We start from the raw sequence: 26049 nt of genomic DNA, 5'->3' as shown, positions 1-26049 counted from the left end.
TTTCCAGGAAGCAGATCCTGACTTATTGAGAACATCCTGCCAGGAGAAACAGGTAAGGGAATGAGGGAAGCAGGACAGGGAAAAGGGAGGAGCCAGTCAAGGGCGCAGGACAGGCAAAGTCCCAGCATCAGACTGATTCCCAGGGAGCTCTGGGGTGCAAACTACGCCTTCACATGTCCCCCACTGGAGGCAAGGAGCTAGACTTTCATATTCTTGTACCATTGTTGGCTAATGGTCTCTCTGTGGCACCTGTGCCCCCAGGTACTTCTAGTTCTCTCTGCTTGCCACTCTTCAGACGATGACAGGTATAATAGATATATACTCTGACAAACTTCTCTACCCCAACACCAGGATATGCCTGAAACTGTACAGTTACAGATTTACTCTTTGGACTTTAAGCTTCAATTAAGAACTGAATTCGGAGAGCAGATTTTGACTGGAAAAGGAAGGGAGAATAGAATGGCTCAAGAAAGAGGGAGAGAGAGGTCAGGAGGGAAAAAAGAGAAGCTGTCAGGATATTTTACTTCAGCTTACTTTATTTCTATGACACAGGCTGGGAAACTGAGGCTAGGGATGTAAATGATTCACTTGTAGCCTCAAGGTTTTATTTGTATTTGGTAGCAGTTTCTGCAAATGTAAAGGAACTCTAAATGGCTGGAATAATTTTCACTCACATGAAATTTTGGTTGTAATAAGTCTACATTGAAAAAACAAAAAAACCTGAATCTTTGTTGCTTACACGATTAATTGGAACTCTACATGCAAAGTGTGACCTTCTGCATCTCAAAAGAACCACTTTCAACTGAATTATTTGTGTAGTTTAGATGAAGAAGTGAGGAAGAAAGAGAGAGAGAGAGATTCACAAGATTCAATTGACATTCTGCAGTACATTATCATACATGTCAGACCTACTAGGTGACTGAGTATGAAGGGAACTGACTAATTAACCATAAGGGGCATCAGGAATAGCCTGCAATTAATCATGGGAGGCATGCTGGAAAGTCCTCCAGCTTTACTCCAAATATCTCCCCCTCTCATCTCCCACAGCTCCCAGAATAGTATCCCTAAGATGTATGTCCTTTGGATGGGGCCTTCAGCATTTGAAAAAATGAAAAAAGCCATCATTGTTTACGTGGTGCCTTAGTGAGAAGAAGTTGATACTTTTCCTATCCAATACTGTGCTGAGCCTGAAAACAAGCCCCTGAGGATTGTGGCTGCAATGAGGGGAAGTGTCACCAAGGGAATGTGGAAAGAGAGGAGCCTGGGGAAGAGTTGTCCTAGGTGGATGGCTGCAGGCTGTGCAGTGAGCACCCAAGGGGGGAAGGGAAGACCAGGATGTAGTAGACACAGCTAGTCACTTTCCTGATACCCATTCCCCTTCCTTGGTTCCAGTGGAATCCTGATTTTATTCAGAAAGGCAACAAGTCCAGATAAGAGAGTTACTTCTTCAGGCTCCCTTGTGACGTGGTGAGGCTATGACTCATTCTGGTCTAGCTGAAGTCTTTGTGTGGGAAACCTTTGTAAAGAGTGTTAGATTCAACTGGAATGTTTCTTTTTGCCCTTATCTCTCCCCTGTGTCCCCCTTCTTCCTGCCTAGAATGTGGACTTGGTGCCTAGAGGTGCAGCAATCATCTTGCAAGTATTAGAAAGAAAGCCATAGGATGGCTGAGCAGAAAGACAGAAGGAGCCTGGGTCCTGGATGATGCTGAACAGCACTATAGCAACTCTGAGCTGCCCTACTTCTGGACTTCTTGTTGCATGAGAAAAATATGCCCCTGTGTGGTTAAGCCATGGAATTTAGATTTCTCCAATGGCAATTGAACACAATTCACATAACGTGAGAGTGCACTGAGCCAGACTCCTCTTACCTCCCAGATGGATCCTGGCCCTGGGAAACCAAACCATCCACTCTATGAAGCATCCTTGATTCTTCTCTTTCCCTCACCTCACATGACCAATATGTCAGCAATCTCTGTTGTTTTGCCCTCCAAAATAACTGCCAAGTTCAATTGTTTCACTCCATAAGCACTGCCACTAGCCTGGCCCAAGTTAGCATGACTTCTTACCTGAACTACTGCAATGACCTCCCAAATGATTACTCTGCACCTCTATAACATACCCTCAACATAGACCTGATCTTTACAAAGCATAAATCAGAGCAGAGTCTTCCAATGATTTCCCATTTCATCTGAGTTAAAGTCAAAACTCCTTACAAGACGCCCCAAGGCTCCACATGATCTGATCCCTTTCTCCCTCTTGTTCACTCTCCTCAGCTCACACTGGCCTTCTCTCAACCAATCCCACTTTAGAGCCTTTGCACTTGCCCCGAGATGTTCTCATAACTGTCTCTTTAAAAAAAAAACTCAGCTCTTAATTTAAATTCACTTCCTCAACTAACACTTCCCTGCCCAGTCAACTGAATTAGTCTCAATCTCCAGCCACATTTTCTACCTTTCTTGCGCCTTGTTTTATTTCATTCATAACACTGGCCACTTACCTTGCCAATTTTATTTATTTTCTTGTCCTGGTTGTCTCTTCCTTCAGATCCCACCATTATACATTCAGTGCTTAGTGCACTGCCTGGCACATAGTATGTGCTCAATGAATGTGACTTGATCAAATAGACTATATTTCTCAATTTTCCAAACAAACTGGTTCCTTGTTTCTGACTATTCGATATGAGTCATGGCTGTTACCTAGGCAATGTATACTCTGTCACTTCCTCTTTCCCGATCCCAATCTCACTTATATTTCCTTCTGGTCCCAGATGAGGACTCACTTCCTTTGAGAAGCATTCCCTATTTCAGCCCTGTCTGCACTGACCATCTCTTTCCCTAGCACATAAGCATATCCATCATATCAGTCATATACTGGCCTCTCCTCCTCATTATTCACCCTCTAGCTATTTATGCCTCTGAGTCCTGTCTTTCCATCTCTACTGTGGTTTCCTTAAGGAATGGCAGAGCTTTTCCTTCTTGTGGGTTCCCCATAGTTTACTGGATTTCTCATAAATGGCTGCTGAAGTCTGCTCCTGGCAAAGAGATGCCACTCATAAGGACATTATCACAAAAGAATGTAAATTACCTGAGCAAGTTCTTACCTTGTTTCACCACCAAGAGTTCTGTATGTACTTTTATAAAACCCTTCAAAGCCATCAGCTAACTTGGCTTGGAAGTCAATAGCCACATAGTATTTCAGGTGAGGCGTAAGTTTCTCTGGAACCAGCAGTGCAATTTGTTGATGAGCAGGGTAACTCAAAACTTTCAGCTCTTTTCCAGGTTTCATATATCTTGAATCCTCCTCTGACTGAAGAGTGGCATTCGTGATTTCAAGATCTTTGCTGTGCAAGATGATAAACTGGGTAGCATTGCTGACCAAGACCTCGATCTTCTCAGATGCAACAAAGTCCAGAGAGGTGAGATTGGGGTGGACAAAGAGGTCATAATGGAGGGGAATGACCACATTGGGGAGCCTTAGCTCCTGCCAAGGAAATCGTTCCCCATTGGTGGCTACTGGGAAAGCCCCAGGATCCTCAGTGAAGTGATAACTAGATGGCACTGAGAACTGAGAACAAATGCATATTTGGGGCAAGATGGCTGCTAAGCAGTAAAATCCTTTGTGAATATTAGACATTGGTTTTCTGTGTGAATTAACCATTGCAGAAGAACGGAACATGAAATCTATTCTCTAGAAGACAAGTTAATATCCAGGCTAATCTCGTAGTACTTCATAGCACTGCACTGGCTCCAGTTATGTCACACGGCGTCTGAACAATATTTTCAATATATGAATTTCATCTAGAAGAAAAAAAAACACACAGCATGACGAAAAATATTTCAATTTACAAATAAAATCTTAAACATGTAAAAAAGTATGTGTGAGTAAGGGAAAATCTGCTCTCTGTCAGAATTAGGCCAAGTATCCACAAAATAGAGCAGAAATTAAGCTGTTATCTGGTTATTACAAATAAAAACCCTTTAGGACTCCCCCAAAAAACCCTACCTTAAAATTGAATGTAATGAATTTCTTCTGAATTCTTGTGCAGTGAGCAGAAGGCAGGTGTGTAAATTCATTGCATGTTGAATGTTTTTAACATTTGGTTATATTTTAAATTTTTGTTTATTTATTTATGTTCTAGACACGGTCTTTCTCTGTTGCCCAGGCGGGAGTAGAGCGTGCAATCATGATCACAGCTCACTGCAGCCTCAACTTCCTGGGCTCAAGTGATCCTCCCACCTCAGCCTCCAGAGTAGCTGGGACTGCAGACACACACCACCACACTCGGCTACCCTTTTTGTAGAGATGGGGGTCTCCCTGTTACCCAGGCTGGTCTCAAACTCCTAAACTCAAGCAATCCTCCCAAAGTGTTGGGATTACAAGCGTGAGCCACTGTGACCAGCCTATTTTATTTTTATTCATTTATTTATGTTTTTGAGACGGAATCTCGCTCTGTTGTCCAGGTTGGAATGCAGTGGTGCTATCTCGGCTCACTGCAACCTCTGCCTCTGGCGTTCAAGTGATTCTTCTCCCTCAGCCTCCCGAGTAGCTGGGATTACAGGCATGTGCCACCACACCCAGCTAATTTTTGTATTTTTAGTAGAGACGGGGTTTCACCATGTTGGCCTGGCTGGTCTCGAACTCCTGACCTCAGGTGATCCACTCGCCTCGGCCTCCCAAAGTGCTGAGATCACAGGCGTGGGTCACTGCACCTGGCCATATTTTATTTTTTTTAAAAGACAGTGTGTCACTATGTTGCCCAGGCTGGCCTCAAATTCTTGGGGTCAAGCAATCCTGATGTCTCAGTCTCCCAAGTAGCTGGAACCACAGGCACACATGTAATTTTAAAAGTATGCCTGAAAGTAAACTGTGCAAGATGTCTCTATTTTGTCTTCATAAGTCACAAAGAATATTCTATATATATTCTATATTCTTTGGATACCAGATATTATTATTATTACTACGAATGGCATTGAACTTCACCTCTTTCAATAACATGATCTGAATGGCCTCATTTTATGGCTCCTGGTGTAAAGGTTGCTGGTCAAGGTAGGTGTTTATCCTCAATTTATTTTCAGTATGTCAAAAGCCATGGAAATAAATTTTGAGTTTATAATATTCTCACATAATTTTTTTAAGGGTTGGTTCTTTTTCCTTTACGCTACTTTTGAAAGCACAATTAAATCAAACTGAATTTACTACCTGTGTAAATAGAACTAATTTTCTTTCTCTTCGAAGGGTAAAGCTACAACACATACAAAATTAGGACAAACAGCATAGTTAATTTGGGGGAATCAATTCTTACTGCCACCCTACCCCCTGCCTCTACTTACTTCCTTACTGCTCCAACTCAAACCATGAAGGTTTTCTCTGCTGCTGCTTCTTTTTATAATCCTTAACAAGTTCTGCAGCATTAATCATCCAAACAATTACTTCAATTTTTCAATTTGCAATATTAATGCAGATAACAGGTACTGTTAAAGGAACAACAATAAAATAAAATAATATTAAATAAAGATACTTCTCCCTCTTTTTAAAAACAAGCATTAAATTAGTGCTACAAATCTCAGTGTTCCAAGAACGTCTGATAAGTACACTCATAATTGGTCTATTAGCTTGAATTTTGGAGGGTTTAAAAAAAAAATGGAGTGGCTTATTAGGTGGGTCTGAGGCTTTGGAATCAGAGTGCCCGGATTCCAACGCTGATTCCACCAACCTCACGTATGTGATCATGGGCAAAGTTTTTGACTTTTTGAGCTTCATTTATCTCACCCATAAAACAGTGTAATAATTATGCCTTCCTCATGCTGGGATGATTAAATGAAATAATTCATGTGAAGAAGCTGGCACAGCACAGCATGGAGCATATAGGAAGCAAGTAATGAGTGTTGGATATGAAATTATTATTGAGGTTATAAGTTGCATTCAATGGCCAAAATGAAGGAGTAGCTCTGCCCCCACTTGTAGCAGACACTCCTAGAGATGCACTTGATTGATAAGAGCAGAGAGAAAAGCTTTACTCACACAATCTTTAACTTTAGAACTAGTAAGGGTTGTAAAGGCCAGCTAGTACAAGTCCTTAGTATTCAGATAAAGAAACAGGATGGGGCACAGTGACTCAGGTCTGTTATGCCAGCATTTTGGGAGGCCAAGGTGGGCAGATTACCTGAGGTCAGGAATTCGAGACCAGCCTTACCAACATGGTGAAACCCTGTCTCTACTAAAAATACAAAAATGAGCCAGGTGTGGTGGCCACATGCCCTTAGTCCCAGCTACTCGGGAGGCTGAGGCACGAGAATCGCTTGAACCAGGGAGGTGGAGGTTGCAGTGAGCCGAGATGGTGCTGCTGCACTCCAGCCTGGGCGACAGAGCGAGGCTCTGTCTCAAAATAAATAAATAAATACATAAATTAAATTAAATAAACAGATGAACGAACAGGACCATGACTTCTCAAAATCCACACAGGAAGTCTGAAACAGAATCAGGACTAAAACATAGCTCTTTGACATCTGGTCTGGTGGGCTTTCTATTATACTGCACTGTACCTTAAATAGCAATGCAGTGAACAAAACATCCTGGCATTGAAGAGGCAAGAATTGTCACAAACGTTTAGAAAATACAAAAAGATCTCTGAAAGAGAGTGAGTCAGTGCAGCAGAAAGAGTCTTAGATCAAGTCCCAGCCTCAACTGCATACACTTTCTAATACAGCCACGCCCAATTCACCCCAGTCTCCCAGAACCTTGCCTTAGATTACAAAACCTTCTCAACACAGCAGTTCTAAACCTTCAGTTCATTATTCTCATTGAAAAATTCTAATTTTAAGACAAACCCAAGAGAGATGTTGATACGTTACCTTAAATCATGCTGCTGCAGATTTAACTGAAGGGGAATTTATTTTTGCTTTCACTTTCTGTTCTAAGATTCAGAACTTTGCATGCTTCCTGAGTACAGCACTAGCTGGTTCATTATCACGCAGGTGTGAATGGAGCTTAGGATAAGAGCTTTATTCCAAAAAGGACAAGAAACTTTTTGTAGAATGCACAAATAAGTGGCTCTGGAGTAGAAGCCAAACCATGGAAAGAAAGGATCGTCAGCGGCTGCCACTTCTGCTGTTATCGCCTCCGTTCCCTTGTCCCCAGGGTAAAGCCTTCAGAACATAGTTCACGTTTTTTAGTGCCAAGTTGTTGTCTTAGGAATTGATCTTGAACTTCTCCTTGTGCTGCGTCCTCAGTGCTATGAAATCTGACTTCTGCCCATCCACCCCACAGACGTAACTCCAAACTTACCAAACACCTCCCGGGCAGCTTCTGTGGTCTTTATCAGAGGTGATTATTCTCAGCTTTTCCGTGTCTGTAATCACCCCGCCTCCTTGGGCACGAGGGGACTGTATCTCACGCTCATCTCTTTGATCTCTCTTTATCTGCCTGTTTGAGTTGGGCTTCTACTTCCTCTTTGCTCTGAATATAGGCCTTCCACAAAGATGAAACCTCTGGCCTTTGCTCTGCCCTCTCTTTATCCCTTCCAGTACCCAGATTTAGCATTTACCCCTATTCATCCCACATTGCTCCCATTGTGATCCCTCCTTCAAGGGTTCTGCTGCTGTAATTCCAACAGCCCGATGGACTGGCATTACATGGATGTCTAACCCTGACCTGAACCAGAACCCTAACAACTCAAACAGTGTTTTCTTTCCCCAGATTAGTACCCTTTGCTTTAATTTTATATACTTCCAGCCTTCTTCCATTATCTAGGATTGAACCATATAGTTAGTTACGTTGATTCTGTCCCTCTCCAATTTGTTACCAAAGCCTGTTGATTTTTCCTTTTCCTTTTTTTTTTTTTCCTGAGATAGGGTCTCACTCTGTCACCCAGGCTGGAGTGCAGTGGTGCCATCCCAGCTCACTGCAGCCTCGACTTCCTGAGCTCAAATGATCCTCCCACCTCAGCCTCTCAAGTAGCTGGGGCTACAGGCATTCACCACTACACCCAGCTAATCTATTATTTTTTTTTTATAGATGATGTCTTCCTATGTTGCTCAGGCTGGTCTCAAACTCCTAGGCTCAAGTGGTCCTTCTGCCTCAGCCTCCCAAAGGATTGGGATTACAGGCATGAGCCATTGCAACTGGCCTTTTTGAATCATTTTCAATCTCTTTCTATCCAATTAAGAAAAAATCCCACTGCTTATTAAAGTAGTCTAGGTCCTCATCCTTCCTCACAATGGCCTTCAACCATGTCTTCCCAGCTTTTCAAGCTCAGCTGCTTGCAGTTTACTTGTACAATGCCACCAGATTAATCCTTTCAACTACTGCTTGACCATGCCTCCCCCACTGATCAAGATGTTTCCTTGATTTCCCCACTTACAGAGGGGCAAGTCCTAGTGTGGGAACCATAGTGGCCTACTGGCAGCCTATATGCCAGCCTATAGTTGTTTTGTTTGAATCGCAGTCTATTAAAAGGGAACACATCTATACAAGTTCTATTGTTGAGTGAAATATAACAAGCTTAGCTCTTACCATGTTGCAGACACCCTTCGTAGACTTGTATCATGTGCCTTGTCCTGCTGTGGTTTGTGTTTGCAACCTATGTTTGGCCCAATGGCACATGTTGCCATGATTTGATCCTAGTGAAGTCTCAAGCTTTAATTTTTCCCCCTTTCTACATTTTATTATTTCAACCTGAATGAACAAGTCAATAAAGTAGAAAGGGCAGAAAGCAAGGCAGTAGCTACACCTAAGGCCCGAGGCATAAGACTGAATGGGGTCCCTCAGAGCTGCATTTCATGTAGTGAGAGGGGCACCACAGGAAGGGGGATAGCTGGAAACCAGTGAGTGGGAAAAAGAAGGGGACAAAGAGGACAAAGAAGAGGAGGCCCCAAGGGCTTATCTATGGACTCTAACTCTGCAGGGCGTGGGGGCAGGTAGAAGAGGTATAGGAGGCTGGGAGTATTTCTGTGATATTCCTTGTCACAAGATCCAGCCTAGCTGTGGGTATGTGGGCGAGTGCATGTGTGTTTTCAGAGCTCTGTCCTGCCCACTGGAACAGAAGTGGTGATGGAGAATGAAGAAACAGGCTTTGGGATTGAGCTGCAGAACCCTAGAAGTGAAAACTGAGCCGAATTCAAGTACTCTGTAGCTTATTTAAAAGAGTTTCTCAGCAAAATGGGCTCCTAACTTTCCTTTTCTTTCTTCTTTCTTTCTCTCTCTCTCTCCTTTCTTCCTCTCTTTCCTTCTCTCTCTTTCTCTCTCTCTTTCTTTCTTTCTTTCTTTCTTCTCTCTTTCTCTTTCTCTCTCTCTTTCTTTCCTTCCTTCTTTTTTTTCTTTTCTTTTCTCATTTCTTTTCTTTGGGATAAGCTTTGGGAGGTTTATTGCTTAGGGAATTCATGTCTCAGTTTTCCATTTCATCCTGGTCTCTGAATTGTCTCTTACTCAGAGACACCCTCCTTGTTGGCTCTAAGGCAGTACCACCCCTCCCTAAATCCACCACCACCAAGGCCTATCCCGTCAGCCTGCTTTATGTTTCTTCTTAGCATTGGTCGGTTCCTCATACTTCATTATACAGTTGTTTGTTTGTTTTCTTGTCTCCTCACTAGAACATAAGCTTTTTGCAGGTAGCAACTCTGCCCTCTAACTGCTGAGTGCCCAGTCTAGAGCAGAGCCTGCCATATGAGAGACCCTCAACAAATGTTAGCTGAGTGGGTGAATGCATTTTCGGTGTTTTAGTTTTAGTTTCTGTTTTTTGTTTTTCCTAGATTGCCCAACACTTGCTTCATGCTTCAAGCACGTCAAGGTACTTTCCACTTCTGGATGAGCCCTGTGTTTCCTCAGCTGTTCTGCACCTGCCTCTCCATTGACCTAGAGTGTCTATGGAACACTCAGAGTGTCCCCTGTGTAAACCACCTATCACAAGGTAAATGCCAGCCCCAAGAAGCCACTTTGGAAGTAACACATGCTTCCTTTCCAGTCCCTAACTATAGGCATTTGTTTAGTAGGTCTACTGGCCCTCATCTGAGGCTAACATGTTTGTGTTTCATTTTCTTCCTCAGATCATCAACTTCAGGCGATGGGCCACACACCAGGATTCCACCTCTTTCCAGCACCTATCAGTGTTGTGCACATCATAGGCCCTCAACAAACAGGTAAGAATGAATGAGTGAATTTTCCAAACAGATGAGACTTTATTGTCAAAATATTTTAAAGATTTCGCGAATTTTCATGATTTTTTTTTTTTTTTGACAAAGTCTCACTCTGTCGCCCAGGCTGGAGTGCTGTGGCGCGATCTCTGCTCGCTGCAACCTCCGCCTCCTGGTTCAAGTGATTCTTGTGCCTCAGCCTCCCGAGTAGCTAGGATTACAGGCGCCCACCACTATACCTGGCTAATTTTTGTATTTTTAGTAGAGACGGGGTTTCACCATGTTGGTCAGCCTGTCTCAAACTCCTAACCTCAGGTGATCCACCCACCTCGGCCTCCCAAAGTGCTGTGATTACAGGCATGAGCCACCATGCCCAGCCGAGAATTTCTATTAAATATATTACATATGTTTCTATCCTCTTAGGGTGTTCTCAACAGATTTAAATCTTAATGACTTCGTTTTTTAAAAAATTATAAACTGAACCTAGGATCAAGAGAATTGAATCATCTTCTTAGAATAATTCACTTCCTCATCTCCAAATTAGACACAATGATACTTTGCTACAGAGGATTATTGTCAATCCAAGAATCAATTAGGGAAAATATATGAAAGACAATTCATAAATGTTTTGTAAACTTTAAAGTTCTTTACTTGCATCAGTTAATTTATTCTTATTTTCTGTTTTTTGGGACAGAGTCTTGCTCTCTTGCCCAGGCTGTAATGCAGTGGCACAATTATAGCTTATTGGAGCCTCAACCTCCTGGGCTCAAGCGATTCTCTTGTTTCAGCCATCCAAGTAGCTGGGGCTACAGGTGTGCACCACCATACTTGGCTAATTTTTTTATTTGTTGTAGATATGGGTTTTTGCCACGTTTCCCAGGCTGGTTTCAACTCCTGAGCTCAAGTGATCCACCTGCCTTGGCCTTTCTTCCTTTTTTTTTTTTTTTTTTGAGATGGAGTCTTTCTCTGTCTCCCAGGCTGGAGTGCAGTGGCGCCATCTAGGCTCACTGCAAGCTCCGCCTCCCGGGTTCACGCCATTCTCCTGCCTCAGCCTCCCGAGTAGCTGGGATTACAGGCGCCCGCCACCACGCCCGGCTAATTTTTTGTATTTTTAGTAGAGACGGGGTTTCACCGTGTTAGCCAGGATGGTCTCGATCTCCTGACCTCGTGATCCGCCCGCCTCGGCCTCCCAAAGTGCTGGGATTACAGGCTTGAGCCACCGCGCCTGGCCATTTTTTTTTTTTTTTTTGGAGACAGGGTCTCATTTGGTCACCCAGGCTGGAGTACAGTGATGTGATCTTGGCTCACTGCAACCTGTGCCTCCTGGGTTCAAGCGATTCTTCTGGCTCAGCCTCCTTAGTAGCTGGGACTACAGGCGCCCACCACCGTGCCTGGCTAATTTTTGTATTTTTAGTAGAGACAGGGTTTCACCATGTTGGTCAGGCTGGTCTCAAACTCCTGACCTCAGGTGATCTGCCTAGCTTGCAGGCATGAGCCACCATGCCTGGCCCTGCCTTGGCCTTTCAAAGTGCTGGAATTACAGGTGAGAGCCACTATGCCCAGCCTACTTTCATTATAATAACATTTTATTTTATATTGTAATAAAGTGCTGTTCTTGTGGCAAACGAGGTGTAGTAAATGACCCCATGTTGCTATATGTTTTCGAATTCTTGTGAGTACTGTACAAAGTTTATTCCACCCCTCCATTATTATCCAATTTTTATTTACCTTCTATTGTCACCTTGAGTTATCCCTAACCACCACCATCCTAAACCTCTCAGAATTGTTTCTTTCGGTATACTGCAAACTGAAAAATCAACAAATGAAGCTAGCTGAACATTATTTCAGGCACTCAGATGCCTTAAAAATTACTTCCTGGCCTGGCGCAGTGGCTCACACCTGTAATCCCAGCACTTTGGGAGGCCGAGGCAGGCGGATTGCAAGGTCAGGAGATTGAGACCACCCTAGCTAACACGGTAAAACCCCATCTCTACTAAAAATACAAAAAAGTAGCTGGGTGTGATGGCGTGTGCCTGTAGTCTTAGCTACGCAGGAGGCTGAGGCAGGAGAATCGCTTGAACACGGAGGCAGAGGTTGCAGTGAGCAGAGATCATGCCACTGCACTCCAGCCTGGGCAACAGAGCGAGACTCTGTCTAAAACAAACAAACAAAAAATTACTTCCTAGGCTGGGCGCGGTGGCTCACGCTTGTAATCTCAGCACTTTGGGAGGCCGAGGCGGGTGGATCACGAGGTCAGGAGATCGAGACCACGGTGAAACCCCATCTCTACTAAAAACACAAAAAATTAGCCGGGCGTGGTGGCGGGCACCTGTAATCCCAGCTACCGGGAGAGGCTGAGGCAGGAGAATGGCGGGAACCCGGGAGGCAGAGCTTGCAGTGAGCCGAGATTGCGCCACTGCACTCCAGCCTGGGCGACAGAGTGAGACTCCGTCTCAAAAAAAAAAAAAAAAAAAAAAAAAAAAATTATTTCCTAATACTGCCTGTGTTGCCAGTGGGGAGATACAGAATGAATAAAATGACGAATGGCTTCCTGACAAACAAAACTTTATTGAATCTCCGTCTCCCTTTTTGCTAATGTGGCTGTTGAACTTCTTCCTCTTAATATAGTCACAGCTTGGCCTTGGTCAGTGCTAGATGCTTGTCACTCTCAAGCCAACTTATAGTTTAAAAAGTAGCTTCCTTTTCTCTGACTTCCTTTTTATTTTTCAAAAGGATCTCTATAAATCTATTAAAAATACTTCTAAGAATTATTGTTATGCCTATGTTCATTTTCAGACCAAATAGAGACAGAGTCTATACTATGGGCTTCAAATTTTTAATTTAAAGAAAATCAGTGAAAGTTTATGTTAGTGTAAAGACTCAGGGCCTTATGCAAAATATGAGAAATGGGGGTAGGGAGGGGAAATTCACCTAGTAAATGCAATCTATTGCTTCTTTTAAACTCATTCAGTTGCAACAGAAAATTAAAACATGTATTCTCAGAATTTTAAATCAGTAACTGACAGGAATATGGTTTTTCAAAAATGGTTACCTTTTGCAATGCCTTCCACGAAGCACTTACTGAAAACAAAAACAGAAAAATGCCACCATAAAAATCTGATGTTGTTAAAGTAGAACAGAATATTAGACAAACTTGACACTGAACAACTGCTATTTTACCACATTAAAAATTTTTATTTAGTAGCCAAATGAAAAATACTGGTGCCTCTGTTATTTTCTTTCCAATTAAAGATTATTTAAATGACCGATGACACATTCTCAAATAGGAAAAATGATGGCAAAATAAACCAGGGTGATTCTGAGCTTGCTAAATATTTTGAAAGTAAATTTGCATGCTTTCAACCAACCGATTAAAACCAACTGATTAAACCAAATCAGTAATGTTTTGGCTTCTCCCCTACTTAAATATTTAACTAAAAGATCTATAAAAACTTTTGCCTCTGGCCAAGATAGAGTAGGGACGCTGATTTATTCTCCTGCTTAAAACAACCAAAAAAAAAGATGGACAAAAGACAGTTTACAAGACAATGAATATCAAGCAACCCAAGACAGCGATCCCTGGAGAGAAGGAAACAAATAGGCATGCTCTGTGATTTTCCCAGCTTTCTGCCTTGAGAGAGGTTCCAGGCTGCTTTGCAGGGAGACAGAACTAAGGCAGAGCCCAGCAGATTCTTTGAGTTGAGGAGATGGAGATGAGTCTGGGAGAGCAAGGAAACCAGAGTTCATAGGATGAATACCAAAGAGGAGAGAGCTGCAGAAAGAGACGAACGGTGTGTGGGAGGGCAGGCTTTGGAAACCTGCTGAGGATTTTCCTGGAGTATTCTGCTGATCAATGATCAATATGCGCATGAGCAGAAAATAAACGTTGCCAGAAACTGAACCACTGAAAAGGATTAGTGGGAACAAAGCCTGGTGCTTGCACAGAGACAGAAATAGTGCTTGTACCTACCCATCAAACTGGAAAACCTCAAGATGAATGGGCCAATGGGTAGAGTATGCTAAAGTGTCTTACCTCAGTAGTGGGGAGCAGATAAGTCTCTGCTCTGGTCCTGCCTAACAAATCTTAAAAGCAGGATCCGAAAGGATGAAACTTCTCAAGTAACTTATCTGTGCTCCAGCACAAAGCTCAACAGCATTTATAGTAATAAAAGAAAAATCCACCACCCAACTAGGCAAAAAGGTTGGTGGTGATTTTTGAACCAACTGGGTTTATGAACTCACTACAGCAAGGGAAAATACCCTGGGGAGCCCTGGGGCATCTCAGAAAGAGAGTGTCAGAAAGAGGTCATTATGGGATGTTATAGGTGATTTGCGTGAGAGTTTCATGGGGCAGGGCTTTGTTTTGGTTTAAATGTTCTAAGAAAGTGGGGGTGATTCTATGATTTCGTATCTTATTAAGAGATTAGAATAAGGCTAAGGCTGAAATTGGTGAAGAAACAGCAGTCATTCATATTAACCAGGACCTGAAGATGTTTGGTCATTTTTGTGGTTTGGACAAGGTTCATGTTTGCCTGTGTTCAGACATGATTATGGAGTTGGCTTGTGTTTGTCTTGATCCATCAGAGTCACAAGAGTGGTTGTGTCTGATGTTCATATTCTATGAAATTGTTTGTGCTCAACAGGGGAACACTGAGGTCTGGCTGTGAGTGCCCGGTCAGCTCCTGGCTGTCAGGGACTGCCTTTCTCATTACTCTCAGCAGCTCTCAGATTTTGCACCCCCTGGTCCTACTATCAAAAGCTTAGTCTGCCTCTCAGTTTCCTCTTCCAAATCTGCAAATGCCCCTGGGGCATTTCTGGAATCCCTGGTTCACCTCTTTGGGTTTCCAACTTTTCTAGAATCTTAGCTTAGTAATTCTTCACTATCTTTTTAGACTTTTATGCTTTAAAGATCTTTTTCTATTTTGTCAGTGTTTACAATTGTCTTCAGTGGGAGGATTGGTCCAATTACATACTGTGCCATTACAGCAAGAGGCAGCACCCTCCCCCATCCCTGTCCCATTTGCAGATTTCCCTAAGCCTCCAAAAAGGGTTTTCTGGGCCTTTTGCCTGGGCACCCATCCTCTTATCTGAACCATTTCAATGTGAATAGATGTCTGATCACCTTACAATAGCTCCACAGTCTTCATGGTCAGATTATTGAGGAGTTTTCACTAGACTTATGTTTACCCTTCCCTAATTCAACACTCATCGTCTCCTTCAGCTGTCTTCCTAACTCTCCAGAGCCATTTGACGATGTTTTTGACATTTGAATACAGCAAAAATCCCCAAGCCCTTTGTTCCAGACAGATTGCTCCTTCTACCATCCTTTTCTATAAAAATCCTGAATCTACCTGTTATTTTCTAATAACTCTGTAAACTAAATAAATGTGAGTGGGCTCATGGTTGTACTTTGGAAATACGTTGAGTAAGCTAATTCTCAACTTTCATCCAGGAGTAAATAGAGTCTTCTTCTTTTCACGGGTGTCCTTTGTTTATACCTCTCTAAAGCCAACACTTGGTATAAAACTAGTCAGTGGAGGGTAGAGGGTGATGGGTGCATACTTTTAAATAAGCAGTTATCAACTAGAGAAGTTATGGATTACAGCCTTCAGGCCATGATGTACACTTTACCACCTAGCTTTCTGAATTTTATTAACTGATAAGACTGGTCACTCCATCTTCAGAGCAAAGCAACTCTGAGTAACCCTAGCTATGCATTTTAAATTACAATCAGTGTCATCTAGTAGCCAACCAACAAGTTCTCTTGAGCGAAGAAAGCAAAAGCAGCAGGAGCTTCATCTAGTGGTAACAAGTGTAACTGCAGAGAATCCTGTGTTGTAGAGCTAACACTTTGTGAAAACACACATCTTGAGGCAAATCACACAATCCAAAAAGCAATAATGTTCTGCGAGTACACAACCCAGACTTAAGATAATCAGATTTATCGGTAGGCTTGGATTTCGATATATGAAGTTGAGGACTGGGGGTGAGAATTTTTATGATACCATTACTAAATCTAATTTGAATGCTTGAATAACTATGCATTAGTACAGCCTAGGGCAGTGATTTTCAGAGTATGCCTTGCCCCTCCAACAACATCAGCAGCACCCTGAACATTTGTTAGAAATGCAAATTCTCAGTCTTTCCCAAATGGAATTAATTGGAAACTCGGGGTGGTGTCTAGAAATCTGTATTTTAACAAGCTCTCCAAATGGTTCTGATACACACTAAAATTTGAGAACCACTAGCCTAGGGTTAGGAGTTCAGGATCTTAAATAAAACATTCCCTCTTTATATCCCAGCTCAATTCCTGAATGGCTGGGTGGCCTTGGGCAAGACACTTTCTCTCTAAGTTCTAAGTTCCTCATTTATCAAATGTTGGGAAAATAGCACAAACTTCATAGGGCTGTTGTGAGAATGAAAAGAGATATATCCGTGTTGCCTTAGTCAAAGTTCCCCACAAAAGACAGCATAAGGCAAAGTTTAGGTATTAATGCTCTACTGAAGGGGTGGTAGGTTGTATTTCTAAGGATGGCCACACTGACAGCCAGTCCCACTTGCTCTTGTTAGTGAGGTCTCTGTTTCCTCCCCTTGAATCTGGGTAGATTTTTGTAACTGCCTTCAATAATATGCAGCAGGTCACAGAAGGGAGGAGGCTTCTGTGCACGTGGAGTGCTGGGCTGACTTTTAAGAGAGAACTGATTGTATACATTCTTTCCAATGTTGAGTCAGTGACTTCAAGTTGATAGCCTGAGAATAAAGTCTTTTTTTTTTTTTTTTTGAGATGGAGTCTTGCTCTGTCACCCAGGTTGGAGTACAGTGGTGCGATCTCAGCTCACAGCAACCTCCACCTCCTGGGCTCAAGCAATACTCCCTGCCTCAGCCTCCCAAGTAGCTGGGATTACAGGCACTCGCCACCAAACCCGGCTCATTTTTGTATTTGTAGTAGAGACAACGTTTCACCATGTTAGCCAGGCTAGTCTTGAACTCCTGACCTCAGGTAATCCGCCGGCCTTGGCCTCCCAAAGTGATGGGATTACAGGCATGAACCACTGCGCCCAGCCCACATAGAGTATTAAAGCAGGTAAATAAACAAATTATACAAAGCAGGACCTTTTTCCCACCATGAGAGCTGGTTGTTAAATATTTCTTGGAACTACTACTTCTCCTTGGTTCTGTCTCTCTCTGCTGGTCCTTGGACCCTGCCATGAGGCTATGAGGAAGCCCAGGCCCAAAAGGAGAGATCACTTGTTGGCATTCTGGCAGATACTTCCAGCTAGATACTTCCAGGTGACAGCCAGCATCCAATACCACGCAAGTGAGTGAATGAGTTTCAAATCATCCCAACGCTACCCTTCAAGAATTCCACCTAAGACTCCAAGATTTTGAAGCAGAGAAGAGTCATCCTAGCTATGCCCTGTCTGAATTCTTGACCTATAAAAACTGTGACAAATAATAAATAATTATTGTTGCTTTAAGCCACTAAGTTTTGTGTTAATTTATTATGCAACCATAACTAAAGCACGGGGTATAATGTCAGGGAGAAGCCCAGCACAGTGGTTCATGCCTGTAACCCTAACACTTTGGGAGGCTGAGGCAGGTTTATTGCCTCAGCTCAGGAGTTCAAGACTATGTTGGACAACATGATGAAACCCCGTCTCTATTAAAAATACAAAAATTAGCTGGGCAGGCCGGGCGCGGTGGCTCACGCTTGTAATCCCAGCACTTTGGGAGGCCGAGGCGGGCGGATCACGAGGTCAGGAGATCGAGACCACGGTGAAACCCCGTCTCTACTAAAAAATACAAAAAATTAGCCGGGCGCGGTGGCGGGCGCCTGTAGTCCCAGCTACTCGGAGGCTGAGGCAGGAGAATGGCGTGAACTCGGGAGGCGGAGCTTGCAGTGAGCGGAGATTGCGCCACTGCACTCCAGCCCGGGCGACAGAGCGAGACTCTGTCTCAAAAAAAAAAAAAAAAAAAAAAAAAAAAAAAAAAAAAAAAAAAATTAGCTGGGCATGGTGGCGGTGCCTATAATCTCAGCTACTCGGGAGGCTGAGGCAGGAGAATCATTTGAACCTGGGAGGTGGAGGTTGCAGTGAGCCAAGGTTGTACCACTGCACTCCAGCCTGGGCAACAGAGCGAGACTCTGCCAAAAAAAAAAAAAAATCTCAGAGAGGTAAAGCAGAGAAAAAGGGAAGTGAGGCAGGCACAGAAGGAGGGAAATAAACACAAAGCTAGGTACTGATGACCTGGTCACTCATCAAGGAAACGTAGCTGGTTGCTTGGTCCCGTGTGACATCCCCGGAGAGGCTGTATGGAACTCCTGGCTTCAGAATGGTTTATTTATAGGGTAAAAGGTGGACAAATGATCTGCTGGCTGCTTCTTCTCCTGTCTGTCAATAGCACATCAACTCCTCAGCACTTCCAGCTTGTGTCAGCAGGTCCCTCTCGGTGGCTGACCAGCCTCTAGGCTGGCTAGTGTGCATGTACAAGGTCTCTCCTAGAAGGTGCCTTGTGATGTCTCCCAAGTTTCTTGTGGCTGTAATGGCAGGAACTACGGCTTTATAGCTGCAGGAATGACATTGGCTATTACTAAAGCAACTCCACCCAGAAAAGCAACTCAGGCCCTGGGGCAGAGCTGGGATGGCATATCAACCGGGTTGGGCATACATGTTAAATAAACATCCTTAATGAATGTTGGTTATAATTATCACTATTACTACTATATGTTACAAACACTGATGTTTGTCTATTTGTTTTCCACACAGATGTGTTTTTATTACTAAAATTGATATGAATATTGAAGAACATAGAGATTAGCCTAAAAGTTGGCTCTTTAAGGCAAGAGTCACAGATCAAAATACGGGATGCATCAAGTATAAACAGCTTGTATACACATTGATTGCAGAGTTTAGATTATGTTGACACTTAGGAAGGGGAAGAGAACTCAGAAAATGTGATCACTTTACCAAAGGAGGAAGTACAGGCTTGGCATAATGAGAGAATAAGGCATAACACTGGAAGCATGAAGCATGTAGATAACACTACTAGGCTTTGTACTTGTTTAAGCTAATAGCTGTATTTCATTTTTAAATGGATCCTTTTGTAAATACACAGAATAGGAATGTTACAAATAGATGTTACAATTGCTGTAAGTATGTATATTTGGTAGATTGAGTATGAAAAAAGCGACCTTGTATAGGACATACATGCGTAGAGTAAAAACACAATTAATTTTTGTCAGTCTGGGTGTAATGTCTTTGAGAAAGAAAAGTTCTTGACAAGGCCTGATGAAAGCAACAGGGTTTGGAAGATAGTATTGCACCGTTTGTGTGGCCCTATCTTATTTGACCATATGTAAATGAAGGCCATTCATCCATTCCAAAACCCTTATTGAGTATGCTGTGGAACTAGATTAGATGTGGTGTGGTAAGTGGTAGTGGAATTAAATGTTAGAGATAAAGAAATTTTAGAATACAGTACTGGTATGGCATAATTAAAGCCTAAAGTAAAAAAAAATGAAAAATAGAATAGTTACCTTTATTTTTTGGTAGACTAAAAACATTTGAGGGTTATTTGGAAATTGTGTTTATTTTCCATTGCTGATTACCAATTTAGAAAACAAAACCTCAGATTTATTACTTGTAGAGAACAATTAACTATCTACCAAGTATTTCTACCTGGGTATTTTGACATCATTTCTGTAGCTTGCTAATGTTAAGCAAATCTCCCATTTCCTAATTTACTTAGAACTAGTTTGTACTTTGGAAAGCAGTAGGGCTTTTATACACATATTTACAATCGGAACAGGAACAAAGGCCAACAGGTTATATTATTTCAGCGAAGACATTAGAAATGAAGGAAATGGACCCTCCTTCCAATTCTGTTCTGGTTGGGTACTTTAATCACATTTTTCCTCGAAGTTGCAGGTCTTGACTAATTTTCTGTGTCTATAAAAACATTCAGAGACATTTCCCATGATATGGATAAAAATTTCACTCATTTAGAAGACAAGGAGGATGGAACAGGTCATAAGTTCAAAGGAAAATAACTCAGTGTACTATCAGGAACCATATCCCATCACTTCAACTGTAGTTAATTATTGGCTAAAAAACCATAGAAAAAGTTCTAGGAAGAGCGCATACAAAAGTTAAAGAACCAAAATAAAACATTAGCTTTAGTCCAGGGCTTGTTTTTAAAGTTTTTAGCTCTCTGCTCAATTTCCATGTCTTTCAAAGTATTAGCTCATATTTGCATTTCTGTATCAATAAGATTTTTACTGAAGACACACCTTTTTATAAATTGGACCTTTGATAATATTTTTATAGTTTTAACTTACACATATATAAGTCACTTTGAAAAAAAATAGTATTGTTCCCTGTTCAACCTATCAAATCTTTCCAATATTCTAAGAAAATTACTATTGAAGTTGCATTTTCAAGATACCCAAATCAAAATTATAAAACATGACACAGCTGACTAAAAAGGATAATTTCTTCTTAAAGCATTGTATCCTTCCAAAAGATTATAAAGGTTTCTTGGACAATCAATTGGCTTAAATTTATTACAAATTTATTTTTTGAAAAATAACCTTAAAACCTTCTACCATAGCTGAAATATGACTTCTGTTTATCATGTGTTGGAATATATCTGTGTATTTTTTTTACCAATGTGATGCATACAAAAGATAGCAAAGTAGACCTGAGACTTTTCACTGTCATCTTGTCTGTACTAAGATACATGTCATTTTGAAAGTACATTCATTTTCCATAAAATCTTCAAAACATTGAGTGTAACTTTTAAAGAATAAAGAAGCATCTGTTGGCCTCTCTAAGGGAAAACACAAAGACACATGGCTTTGACATATTTAGCACAAGTTAAATAACTTTTGGCTCAGCTACTGTGTCAACGATAAGGCAATTTCATTGCTTTGGAAGGTAAGTGTCAAATCGCCACTAAATCTAAGTACAAGGAAAGTGGTAACTATTCATTTAGCAGCTTTTTTTGTGTGTGTTTACATTATCTGCAAAGTGCCATAATAAGTATTGCCAGGAAATCAACTACTGCCCCTGCTGGAAGCATCTTGTGTGCATGTGAATGTGAATATGTATATGAATGTACCCACCTTTAAAAACATCATGACAGTATATGCACATGGTAAAAAAAAATCAAGAATTTATCGTATAGAATTTAACACTGTAGCTGGAGTCAAGGAAGCCTTTGAAGATAATACACAATATCAGCTGGGCCTTAAACGATTATTTGAAAAGGAGGAAAGAGCACACAAGAACTGATACTAAAGGAGCAAAGTGATTGAGATGAGATTTTTTTTTTTTTTTTAAATAAGATTTCTAAATTTCCTGGTTGGAATCAGGGGTTTGTACCAGAGAGGAGTGGTAGATGTAATTGGATCCTGAACATGTCTAGCTTGAAGAACTAATAACAATTTTCACATCAAAATCAGTGGGTAGTTAGAAATGTGAACAAAAATGTATGAAAAAGTCAGGTAGGAATTCACATAAAAAGGCAGCAAAGTCATGACCATGGGTGAATCTGCTAAGAGAAAATACAGAGTAAAAAGAGAAAGAGGCTGAAGGAGCTTATGTTTCGGGGAACAAGAAAAAGAAAAGACAGCCACAGAAATCAGGCACAGGGGGAGGATTACAAGAACATGACAGAAGCCAAGAGAAGAGAGTTTCATGAAAAAGGGGTGGTCAGGAGACACAAATGAAAGGTGAGCGAGGATGGTGATTGAGAAAAACCCACTGAATTGGATGACACAGAAAATGCCTCGAGAGAAACTGCTTAACTTCAGGGGTGGGCAAAGGGTGAAACCACACTGCAGAGAGCTAAGGAGTGTGGCTGGAGTAGAGCTGTTGGTAGAATCTGTAGAGGTTCTGGTGTAGAGGCTCTGCAGCTGACAGAGGGCAAATTGTGAGGGAGGGTGCAGGAAGAGATTGATTGGGGAACAAGCCTTGGGGACTTAGAATGGAGAGGGGCCTGACGAGGGCACACAGGGAGTGAAGGTGGGGGCAGGGGCAAACTTAGGGCACAGTGGTGAATTTAGAGAAGAGAGACTTGAGAGAGGATAGTGCAGGTGGATCTTCTGACAAAAGAAGAAATACTTATGTAAAAAAAAATAAGTGAATCATAAGGTTCCAAGAAGCATAAGTTAACATGGCAAGTGTGCCACTTTTAGTTATGCCCTGCTCAACCCAGATATGGGTGAGGGTAAAAGAGGTAGCTCTGAAAGGTCCAAGGCATTTTGGTAGGAAGTAACAGCAAAATGGCAGGGGGACAGGAAAGGTTAAAATGAGACCTTTTCTTGGGGATGGGCCCAGAGAATGGCGCAGGGATGGTCTTGTAATGAGCATTTCTCTTCCTCCTTAATCTCTCAATTGCCTCATATCCTTGGAATGAGGCAGAGCATGAAGAATAATCTCTAGGCAATCATGGTGGCTGCAGAGAAGGTTACCCTGTTGCCATCAAGAAAAGATCAGCTTCAAAGGAAACAACAGAGGTCCTTAAAACTCATTCGCTACTAAAAGTCAACCATTCACCAGACAATGATGGAATCTTTTAATGCCCCTTAATCATAACCACTGTAATTTCAGGGAGTTTCTGTTGTAAGTTCCAGATCTCGTATCTGGCTTTGACACACTGAAATATTTGCTAATAGCTGCCTTCTGATTTTCTGTGACTGCTTGGGTTAGACTGATTCTCAGGCCATCTTCACCAGGTTGGCAGCCTCAATTTCACTAATAAGAAGGCAAGTTTATTTATTTATTTACATGATTATTTATTGTAAAAGTTTACTGTTTATTGAGATGGCACTTGGGTAGCAATGTCTTGTCCACTAAAGAACTTATAGTATCACCTTTTGTAAAGATTGATTTAGACTCGGCAGGGTGGCTCATGCCTGTAATCCCAGCACTCTGGGAGGCTGAGGCAGGATTGTTTGAGGCCAGGAGTTTGAGACTAGCTTGGACAACATAGGAAGATCCCATCTCTACAAAAAATAAAAGGAAAAAATAAAACTAGCTGGGCATGATTGTGTGCACCTGTGGTTCCAACTTCTTGGGAGGCTGAGCCAAGAGGATCACTTGAGCCCAGGAGTTCAAGGACGCAGTAAGCCATGATTGCACTATTGCACTCCAACCTGGGTGACAGAGCAAGACCTTGTCCTGATTTTTTTTTTTTTAAGAATCACAATATACCTTGGTTCACAAGTCATACAAGCTTTTTAGAATGGGATGCTTTAAATTTCAAGTTTATTTTGATCATTAAAAAGTAATAGGCAAAATTACTGTTGGGTAAATGCAACAGAATTCCCGCAAGGATGTTGTCTCTGCTGTGTAGTCACAGTGGAGTGTTAAGCACATAGGCTTTGAAGTTAAATGTCCCGGGTTCAAATGCTGGGTCATGTACTTCAGTTAGATGTTTAAGTTCTGTTGCCTCAGTTTCCTCATTTTTAAAGTGGGGATAATTAAAATACCTACCTTAAATCGTTGCAGCTGGGATCAAATGAGATGGCATGTGATGAAGCCTGGCATATCCCAAGTGTTCCAGAGATATTAGTGGTTATTATTACTGAGGAGGATGAATGGTATCCACAGCATCAGAGGAAACATTGCCAATTCTGATTAAGGCTTTCAGAAATATCTTCAAGTACCCTTGGAGCTGCATATGAACCCTGAGACTATCCCTGTGAAATCTTTAAATGAGAATAAGCACATACCAGTCAAAAGCCACCTAGATTTTTACCTAATTTGCATTCAGATCCACTGGGGCTCAGGCTGCTCATCAGAAGCTCTCCTTAATTAGGCCACTCTGTCCTTTGTTACCAGAGAGTTAGTCAAAGGCTGCCTTAGTGAAGTATCCGTGTGTTCATTACCTCTATAACATGAAGATGTCCCCAGGGAAAACTCACACTGATGCCACCTGCTTCTGGATGCCACAGCAGGTGATAAGATCAGCAGATCAGAGGCACGGGCCCTTGTTCATACCTTGTTTGTTGTGGAGTGATCAGATGCCTTATTTGTGGGAATTGATGAAAAGATTTTGGCAGTTCAAAGAATTGTCAGGAAGGCTGTAGAAACAGACTTACAAACTTCTAGGGAGAAAATTTGGCCACAGAATCACAAAGGTAAGGTTTTGACCGTGTAATGACTGCTCTCTTCAGTCAGTAGAGGCTTCTGCCCACACAGTTAAAAAAAAAGAAAGAAAAGAAAGCTCTACGTGAAGACTGTTTACCTGTGTTGCTCACTTGTAAATTGAAGTCACACATTACTGCATTGGATTGGCAGAGGTAAGTCACTTGTCTACAGTTTGGCTATAATGGAGGCTGGAAATTTGAGTCTGATTTCTCTGGGGCAGTGGGACCGAAAAGTGAGGCAATCATTTAGAAGATGATAAACAACAACCAACTAACAAATATGCATTAGCTCCCCCTTTTATTCCACTCCCCTGAATTCTAGCCAACTGCTACTTGTGGAAGTCTTCCAGAAACCGACTCTTACTCAAGGAAACCTTCCTAGACCCCCTTGCACTCAATTGGGTTACCAGACAGTAATATAGTAAGGTTGGGGCCCATGTCTTTTTCGTTCAGTGCTATATTTTTATATCTAATACAGTGAGCTTGGCACACAGTAGTTGCTAAACAATTTTGTTGAATGAATGTAAGACTAGTTCTTCTCCTCTGTAAATTCAGCCTTAATATCACCACCACAAACAACAACACAGGCCTAATTTATAATTATAAATATAATTACTTATATTTAAAAATACGCATCCTGTGAAACACATTATCATTATAAATTTATAGACAGGGCTGGGTGTGGTGGCTCGCACCTGTAATCCCAGCACTTTGGGAGGCCCAGGCGGGTGGATCACCTGAGGTCAGGAGTTCGAGACCAGCCTGGCCAACATGGTGAAACCCCATCTCTACCAAAAAATACAAAAATTAGCCAGGTGTAGTGGCACATGCCTGTAATCCCAGCTACTCTGGAGGCCGAGGCAGAAGAATTGCTCAAGACAGAGGTTGCAGTGAGCCAAGATCATGCCACTGTGCTCCAGCCTGGTCAACAGAGTGAGACTCTGTCTTAAAAATAAATAAATAAATAAATAAATAAAATTAACAGATTGATAGACAATATGTATTTTGGGCTGTACTTTATCTCAATATGATGTTAAATCACAAAATGATATGCCATTCACTGCAGCCTAGCCCAAGCTCAGGGCAGGTAGTATGCTAAGTATTATTTTACACCAGCTGGAGGGGATTTTAAATTTCATGTATTAAAAATCTCCCTCAAACATTAACATAGCCTGCTTGGCCTTACTGATGTTATTAGGCAGATGTCAATAGGTCGAAGTCATAGTTGCCATCCAAAATTAATAATGCCATAAGTACTACCAGGCTTGCTTAGCAGTTAACAAAAAGTTTGATATATATTATGTCATTGATCCTCAGAACAATCTCTACAGAAATCAGGGGAGGTATTACAGATGAGAAAATAGAAGCCCAGTGAGGTTAAGTGATTTGCCAAGGTCTTAACAGTGACTAGGTGAAAGGCCAAGGCAGGATCTAGCCTCTCAGCTCTGTCCCAGGCATTCCCCACATTGCACTGTGCAGCTTGTGTGACATTGAGGCTCAGATTGCCCCAATTCTGGAAAGATACAAGCAGGGAGCCATCCACCTACAGAGGAGAATCATCTTCTTTGGTTCAGCCAATCTAGTATCCCAGCACAAACGGTCTGGAAGCCTGAGACAATGCTCTGGGCAACAGAACTGTTCCCTCAACTCAACCTGCATTCGCAGAGCAACAGTGTGTTGGGAACCTGAGGGTGAATGTGGCCCTCTGTTGTGTTTGGACTCTGTTGTCCAGGGGGGGTTTTTGGCAGTGTGGAAGGGAGGCTTTCCATT

General features: G+C 42.0%; 1 protein-coding gene across 8 annotated transcripts in view; it reads right to left on the bottom strand.

Moving 5' to 3' along the window:
* Nucleotides 1-26049, bottom strand: part of ERAP2 (endoplasmic reticulum aminopeptidase 2) — a 123491-nt gene that overhangs the window by 37480 nt on the left and 59962 nt on the right. Inside the window, exons 1-3 of one of the 8 annotated variants that reach the window (XM_063612329.1) lie at nt 13180-13203; nt 5331-5471; nt 3101-3797 (exon numbers count right to left, since the gene is read on the bottom strand). In XM_063612329.1, coding sequence (XP_063468399.1) covers nt 3101-3675 — 575 coding nt within the window. In that variant the 5' untranslated portion in view covers nt 3676-3797; nt 5331-5471; nt 13180-13203. Of the gene's footprint in view, nt 1-3100; nt 3798-5330; nt 5472-6851; nt 7482-13179; nt 13204-26049 lie in introns of those variants that run through there. The other 7 variants (XM_063612327.1, XM_063612328.1, XM_055233351.2 and 4 more) reach the window with 7 other exon arrangements.

The sequence above is a fragment of the Symphalangus syndactylus genome, chromosome 11, assembly GCF_028878055.3.
Source record: "Symphalangus syndactylus isolate Jambi chromosome 11, NHGRI_mSymSyn1-v2.1_pri, whole genome shotgun sequence".
Lineage (NCBI taxonomy): Eukaryota > Metazoa > Chordata > Mammalia > Primates > Hylobatidae > Symphalangus > Symphalangus syndactylus.
This window is presented reverse-complemented; position numbering and strand designations above follow the sequence as displayed.